Source organism: Sorex araneus, chromosome 3 (genome assembly GCF_027595985.1).
Source record: "Sorex araneus isolate mSorAra2 chromosome 3, mSorAra2.pri, whole genome shotgun sequence".
Lineage (NCBI taxonomy): Eukaryota > Metazoa > Chordata > Mammalia > Eulipotyphla > Soricidae > Sorex > Sorex araneus.
The window spans coordinates 182380574-182388260 of record NC_073304.1 but is presented as its reverse complement, the minus strand read 5'-3'; the positions used below and the strand labels follow the sequence as shown (position 1 = coordinate 182388260).

The 7687-nt window shown below is 59.2% G+C and overlaps 1 protein-coding gene across 1 annotated transcript; it reads left to right on the top strand.

The window, feature by feature from the left end:
• The first annotated feature begins 2440 nt into the window (after positions 1 to 2440).
• On the top strand, positions 2441 to 7427 carry GPR83 (G protein-coupled receptor 83). Its single transcript, XM_004605171.2, has 4 exons — positions 2441 to 2923; positions 4496 to 4621; positions 5317 to 5450; positions 6117 to 7427. The coding sequence occupies exons 1-4, from the start codon at positions 2567 to 2569 to the stop codon at positions 6724 to 6726; spliced, it is 1227 nt and encodes a 408-aa protein (XP_004605228.2). The 5' UTR covers positions 2441 to 2566; the 3' UTR covers positions 6727 to 7427.
• The last annotated feature ends 260 nt before the right edge of the window (positions 7428 to 7687 follow it).

Below are 7687 nucleotides of genomic sequence, written 5' to 3'. Positions count from 1 at the left end.
TGAGCACCGCCAGGGGTAATTCCTGAGTGTAGAACCAGGAGTAACCCCTGTGCATCGCTGGGTGTGACCCAAAAAGCAAAAGAAAAAAAAAATCTATCTAATGAACAGACGTTTTTCTGAAGACAATTAGTTGGCTAGTAGGAGTTTGAAAAAGTGCTTATTATCACTTATTACCAGGGAAATCCTAATTTAAAAAATGAGGCATCTTCTCATTCATTGAGTAAAGGTGATAAGCCACACATCATCCACAGTGTAAGAAGACGGGCAAGTCCTGAAGACGAGCACCGGTGACTGGGCACTATGTGACACGTGTGCTCGGCCTCTTGCGCCCTCCTGTGCTGGGTCACCTTGGTCCTCTGGGCGACCTGCTCGGGTCGGCTGAATTCAGAGGCTCCAGCAGTCAAAGTGCATGTGAGTGAGTGAGACCCAAAGTTCTCCGCTTCTGGATAAGGAGTTGTTAACTTTTGTATATTTATTTTTGGCCTGGGGGCTACACCTGGCAGTAGTCAGGCCTTACTCCTGCCTCTGCACTCAGGGATCACTCCTGGAAGGGCTTGGGACCATATGAGGTGCTGGGGATCGAACCCAGGTTGGCTGTGTGTAAGGCAAGTGCCCTGCCCACTTTCCTATCACTCTGGCCTCTGGGTGATGATTATTGAAGTTTGGAGCCAGTGGAAGAAATCTTCAGTGCATTTCTAAATAAAGCTTGAGTAACATGCTGTCCGGGGTGTGTGGAAGCAGATGTTACAGATGCAGTGGGCAAGTGATGGATGGATCCTTTCTGCAAAGATAAAATGGGACCTTCTGGCAAAAGCACTTTGTCTCCTACTGGGAATTGTAGGTTCTGGACTGCTCCTCAGGAGAGACACAGAAATGTGGGCCATTGGATGGAAATCAGAGCCCGCACATTCACATTTTCTGTCGTACAGATGAGAAGACACAGTCTCTGGAAGCTGCTCCGAGGTCCTCTTCACCAGGGAACAGGCCAGGGTGACGCGGAGTTCCACAGTTTCTTACATGGCACTTCAAAATACTCATCCAGAAGTTTGATGTCAAAAGATCTTCAAGGCATTGGTTAGCACAGATGTGTGTGGTATAACGCAGACTGGTTTGGTAGCCCCTGGAATGAATGTTTTCAAGAAAACTGTAGTGACATGGAAAATGCTCAGACATAAAGCATAAAAGTTTCATTCATTATGTAAAAGCATTGTAAGAAAACCTTCCAAAATGGTGGCAGGTTTGTGATGATTTCTCTTTTTTTTCCAGTGGTATCTGTAATCAGACTTGTGGACTGCCGAGTCTCTTCCTGTTTCCCCTGCTTATGGTCTTTATTCCTTTTTTTTTATTATTCAAATTTCATTTTTACTTAGAAAACAGAAGCAGTTTACAAAGGATATTCCTCTTCACCTGCAGAGATCCCTTGTCACTGTCCTTAGTTTCTGGAGCCAGGGAGAGGTCTGGGCCTCCCGGGATCCAGTCTGCTTTGTTTGTGTTTGCTGGCCACTCCTGCTGTGTCTGTCTCCTCTGTGTCCTTGGAAGGGTCCAGGTGTGCGGTCAGGTCAGCTTTCCTGATGCCAGGCCCGAGGGGACTGAGTGGACCTGCATGCTGAGATGTGGGCAGAGTGGGGATCATTGGAGGGTTTAAAGGTCCCTCTTGGCCATAGTCTGGTCGGATCTGGGCAGTGTCTTCAGCCTAGCCTGGGGGTCTGGGATCCCTCAGGGGGGCCTCCTGCCTCTCGGGGTGCCTGGCACCCTCCCCCTCCCACTCCCCTCTACGCCTGGACTCCTGGCTCACTGCCGGGAGTTTCAACTCTGCCAGCTCCAGGGGAGGCGGGTGTGTGTGGTGGGGAGGGGCGGGGGGGCTGCTGCCCAGGTCAGGGGGGCAATGGCTTTCAGGGGCACATGGCTGCCCGTTTCCTGCAAGTCCCACCCAAGGGCCAGGAGAAGTGAGATGCAGGGGGCAGGGTCTGTGATTCAGAGTGTGCTGAGGATGGGGGCAGTAACTGTCCAGCGTAGAAGGTCATCCCCGAAGTGCTCTCTGAGCCCCAAAGGGAACGTCCCATGAGCAGCCCACACCTGGGTCCAATTCAGAGCAGGAGTGCTGGGGAGCAGGGGCGTCAGAAGCTGTGCTGGCCCGGGGCAGGGACTCTCTCCCCGGCACCCCCCTGCCTATCCCAGGCCTCCAGGGCAGGCTTGAGGTTCTGAGACCCTGCCCCAAGAGTTTCACTGAGAAATGAGCCCCACTCCAGGCTCTACTCAGGGAGAGAGCCACCACCTGGTCTGTTCCCCAGGAGGGCGCTTGAACTGTCCCCTTCGGCTACCGGCCCCCCCACCCCCAAACGCCTGCCACTCTGCCACTCGCCTGCTGGCGGGAGTGAGTGGGGCGGGCAGAGGAGCCAGCGCGTCACGGCGCGCGAGCCCAATAGGAGGAGGGCTGGCTCAGGGACACAGAAGTGCCGTCTGCCGCTGCACTCTCCCCTCGCCGCCCGCCTGAGCCCCCTCCCCGCTCCTCCAGCTCCGAGCCTGCTCTGGGCTCCTGCTGGACCCGCAGGCACTGGGCTCTGTGATGCCCCTGCTGCCCCTTCTTCTCCTGCTGCCTCTGGCCCAGGCCTCCGAGGAGGGCTCCGGGGTTGCCCCTGCGCTGCCCAATGGCTCGCACCTCTTCTGGACCAACTACAGCTTCTCGGACTGGCAGAACTTTGTGGGCCAACGGCGCTATGGGGCCGAGTCCCAGGACCCCAGGGTGAGGGCGCTGCTGGTGGTGGCCTACGCCTTCATCATTGTGCTCTCGCTCTTCGGCAATGCCCTGGTGTGCCACGTCGTCTTCAAGAACCGGCGCATGCACTCGGCCACCAGTCTCTTCATCGTCAATCTGGCGGTGGCCGACATGCTCATCACCCTCCTCAACACGCCCTTCACCTTGGTAAGGGCGTCCGGGTGCCACTGACCACTGCCCTTCTCTCCTGCTTCGCGCCCTTGCCCACTCTGGGCTTGCCCCTGGGCCATGTGTCTGTCTGTCTGTCTGTCTCATCTCCAGCCCCTCTGTGGCGCTCTGCTGTCTGGCTCAGTCCTCTGGTCTGCCTGTGTTTTTCCTGCCCTCTCCTCTTCCCTTCCCTCTCCCCTGCCCTCTCCCCTGTCCCCTGCCTTCTCCCCTTTTTCCCTCTCGAACATCCCCCATTGCCACTCCCTTTACCCCCCATCTGTGCCAGCACCTCTGCGGCTGGTGTCTGCGCTGCTGTGGCTGAGTGACCAGCCCTGTGTGTGGACACGGCAGCAGAGTGGCCCCTTGCATAATGAGCGTGTATGCAGCACCATGCCTTCACTGCCACCCAGGACCCTGCATGCTACCTCAGTTTTTCCTCCGTGGAGAAATGCCCAGAAGTCGAGTGTGTGCTGCAGCTGCAGATGCTGTGGGCCCTGAGCCCACCTGAGCAGCCCAGCCATTCATGACAGGCAGCTGCTCATGGCTGGTGGGCTGCTGAGGGCACCAGGATACACACACAGGCCTGTGCTCCTGCAGCTCTACTGAGCTTCAGCTCTGGGGCCAGGGAGCTTCGGGTTCTTCAGGCCTCTTTGGGGAAGAGTTTCTTTTACCCTTTGGCTTTGGGCCACACCCGGTGGTGCTCAGGGTTTCCTCCTGGCTCTGTATTCAGGACTTACTCCTGGCGATACTTGGGGGACCACATGGGGTGCCAGGGATCGAACCTATATTGGCCGCGTGCCAGGCAAATGCCCTACCCACTGGACTATCCTGCCCCATGGGCTGGAATTTCACCAGGGCCATATCTTCCACCCTGTGCCCCTGTTTTCCTCCCTCTGTCTCTGTGTCTTTCTATGTTTCTATGTCTCTGTCTCTGTCTCTCTGTCTCTATCTCTGTGTTTCCGTGTCTCTCTCTGGCTCTTTCTGTGTCTCTGTCTCTCTGTCTCTATCTATCTCTGTATCTCTGTGTCTCTGTCTCTGTGTCTGTGTCTCTCTGTGTCTCTGTCTCTGTCTCTATGTTTCTGTCTCTCTGTTTCTGTCTCTGTCTGTGTCTCTGTCTCTGTGTCTCTGCCCCTGTCTTTCTGTGTCTCTGTATGTCTGTCTCTATCTCTGTCTCTGTGTCTCTGTCTCTGTCCCTCTCCCATGACTTGCAGGGGGTGGGTGGTGGAAGGAGAGAGGGCATGGGGCAGAGATGAGGAGAGAACAGGAGGCATGAGGAAAGGGTGTGCACCCCTCCCTCTCGAGAGCCTCACCCTCTGTGGAGGAGCAGACTGAGGCTCAGGGAGGCCCGAGCCATGTCCAGGGTGTGGTCAATCCCTGCAGACCATGTGAGGTGCCCATGCCCTGGCCTTAGTCCCACAGGGGTGGGGCACTGCTGGGCCGTGCTGGGTGGCTTCCTGGGGCTGCTGGGTGGGTGCAGGGGACAGACCGTGGACAGGCCATCGCACTGCCTGCCTACTGCTCAGGAGTGGCCTCTCTGGCTGGGCCACGTGTCCTGACTGCGGGTCCCTCCAGGCCCGCTTTGTGAACAGCACGTGGGTGTCCGGGAAGGCCATGTGCCACGTCAGCCGCTTCGCCCAGTACTGCTCCCTGCACGTGTCTGCACTGACGCTGACGGCCATCGCCCTGGACCGCCACCAGGTGAGCCCTGCCCCCAGGGAGACCCATACCCATCCGGCGAGGGCAAGGCTGTGCCCATTGTCGCCCTGGGGCCTCGGGAGCAAGTGCGCTTATCTGGGCTCCCCCAAAGCCTGCAAATGCAGCAGAGAGACCATTCCTGTGGGGTCAGGCCCATCTGTCTGTCCAGCCCAGCCTGGAGCTGCGCTCCAAGGAGGAAGCCTGCAGGCAAGTGGCATGGGGGCTGCCCTGAATGGGGGATGTGGACACGCTGGAGGTCTAGGGGCCATGGCAGAGGGTCCAGGGCTGCCTTCTGCTGACCTCACCGCTGCTTGGGCCGGCCACCACCTCCCATTCGACCAGGAAAGTGGGCAAGAAAATGACTGTGTCCCAGGTGCGCTGAGACTCCCCTGGCCAAAGGCCATCTCCTGGGATCAGGGTCTGATGGCACGAGCGGTGCTCTTGGGCCTCCAGGACGGAGGGTGACAGCTGAGTCAGCTGGGGGAACCCTTCTGGAAATGGCTGTCAGCTGCCCCCACTGATGTGTCTCTCTCTGCACCAAGCACAGACCAGAGCCAGGTCGGGTCCCCACCAGCATTTCTGGGGTTTGAGCCACAGACTCGCTCCTCGACCCCTGCTAGTCAGGAATCCAGGAGCCCCACGTGGTGGGCTTGCTGGGGGCCTCGCACCTCTCTCCTGCACAGGGTCTGTCCTTGCAGGTGATCATGCATCCGCTGAAACCCCGGATCTCCACCACCAGGGGGCTGGTCTACATTGTGGTCATCTGGGCCATGGCTGCTGCCTTCTCACTCCCCCATGCCATCTGCCAAAAGCTGTTTACCTTCAGGTACAGGTGAGTACGCGGCCAGCCACCCCCTGGCCTCTGCTCTCAGTGCCGCTGGGTCTTCTCCATCGGATCCTCTTGGCTCCCTCCACTTGTCAGGGCGGCAGTGAAAGCTTTTGTGGCCCAGATAGACTGAATCACCCAGACACCGTGTGGACTGACGGGGGTGATTAACTCCCTCACTCAGTCGGCAAACACGCAGCTCTGTGGCTGTGTCTGCGGGGCCTCTGCCTCCCACCTCCAGTGGAGGCTTCTTCATCGCACGCTTCCAGGGAATGGCTCTTCTTTGCAAGCGCTCAGTTTTATGAGTCTCAGCACTGCTGTGTGCAGGGAGTCTGTCAGAGGCACTCTCCCCCACGAGAAACAAGCCTTCTGCTTTTCCTGGCACTAGGTCCCCAGAGCCTTAATCACGGCTCTGTTTAACGAGCCCCAGGTCCTTATGGACAAATGGTGGACAGACATGCGGGAGGATGGGCAGAGGCATGTGGGACAGACAGACGGGCAGGTGATGGGTGGGTGGATGGATGGCTGGTGTTGGATTGAGTGGGTGGATGGATGGTTAGCGGGTGGATGGAGCAGGCTGGCTGGGGATGGATGGAGGCCGTGCAGGGGCAGGAGGACTCTGCCCTGAGCATACTCTGCCCCTTCTCTCTGTGGCCCTGACCCCGGCCCCAGTGAGGACGTCGTCCGTTCCCTCTGCCTGCCGGACTTCCCCGAACCTGCGGACCTCTTCTGGAAATACCTGGACCTGGCCACCTTCGTCCTCCTCTACCTCCTGCCCCTGCTCATCATCTCCGTGGCCTACGCCCGGGTGGCCAGGAAGCTGTGGCACTGCAACACCATCGGCGATGTGACCACGGAGCAGTACCTGGCCCTGCGGCGCAAGAAGAAGACCACCATCAAGATGCTGACGCTCGTGGTGGTCCTCTTTGCCCTCTGCTGGTTCCCTCTCAACTGCTATGTGCTGCTGCTGTCCAGCAAAGTGGTCCGCACCAACAACGGCCTCTACTTCGCCTTCCACTGGCTCGCTACGAGCAGCACCTGCTACAACCCCTTCATCTACTGCTGGCTCAACGAGAGCTTCCGGCTCGAGCTGAAGGCGCTGCTACGGCCGTGCCAGAGGCCCCCCCAGCCACCCTCCCCACTCCCACCCTCCAGGCTGGCCTGGACTGAGAAGGCACCCAGCCACAGGGCACCCCCTGCCAGCCAGCTCCTGCCCTCTGCCCAGCCCCAGTGCGGGAAGACAGACCTGTTGTCCGTGGAGCCTGTCGTGACTGTGAGTTAGGGGGGTGTGGGGGATGAGGGCTTGAGAGGCTGGGTTCTTGCTCACAGCTTTCACGAGCTGCATCTGGCCTACTCAGCACCAGCACCAGCCGTGCATTCCCGAGGCTGGCTGTGCCCCGAGGCGGGCCCGTGCAGAGAAGCATGGCCCCGGCTCCAAGTGTCAGCGGAACCTGTCCTTGGCGTAGCTACCAGTATGTGGGAGGGCCATAGGGAGAGCCGGGAATGCTCATAAAGCGCCAAGAGGGAAAGGAAAACTTCTGGGGGACTCAGGGGGCCATGGAGGAGGGGAGAGGCCTGGGTCAGCACTGGACTGTTGAGACGCAGCACCCCTGAGTCCTGAGCAGGGCCTGGCCGACACCTCTCTCTTCTCTCGGACCAGCTCAGAGCGTGGCATGGAGCCGTCTGTGTCTCCACAGTTGGGGCCCTTTCCCAGTGTCCACAGGCAGCGGGCGAGCAGGCTCATCTGCGCAGTCCAGAGCGCCGGGCTGGAGAGACCAGCTCCAGCGCAGACAGGAAGGCACTGCCTTCTGAGTGCCTGGGCCGAGGGGCTGCAGTGTCCATGGTGCCGGACATGTCAGGTCCCGCCTGAGAGCCCAAGACAGCCCCATCAGTGTTGGCCCTTCCCGCGGCCTGGGCCCGGGCACGTGTCCCCAGCGCCAACCCCGCATGTGCTCGAGTTTCAATAAACATCTGTGGAGTGTGGCCATGTCAGAGAGTCTGTGTGACTCAGACGGCGTGGGCGCCGTGCCCACACCCTGGCCTCTGAGCTGACCGCGGTCTCGTGCTCTGCTCTCCGTCAGTTCCCAGAACCCCTGGCAGCGTGCTGGGTCCCACTTCCCGGCGGCCCTGGACACCATCTCCAAGGCCCCTCACTGTGCTCAGCTCAGGCCTGGTGCTGAGTCGTTGGCCATCGGGCAGTTTGGGGAGTGGCCAGAAGGCCAGAAGGTCAGAAGGTGGAGCGG

What these genes read in the sequence shown, in the direction of transcription:
- GPR83 (XM_004605171.2), top strand. Translation starts at nt 2,567, where the DNA reads ATGCCCCTGCTGCCCCTTCTTCTCCTGCTGCCTCTGGCCCAGGCCTCC. An exon ending in TCAACACGCCCTTCACCTTG is followed by an intron (nt 2,924 to 4,495) that starts GTAAGGGCGTCC and finishes GGGTCCCTCCAG; the next exon opens with GCCCGCTTTGTGAACAGCAC. An exon ending in TCGCCCTGGACCGCCACCAG is followed by an intron (nt 4,622 to 5,316) that starts GTGAGCCCTGCC and finishes CTGTCCTTGCAG; the next exon opens with GTGATCATGCATCCGCTGAA.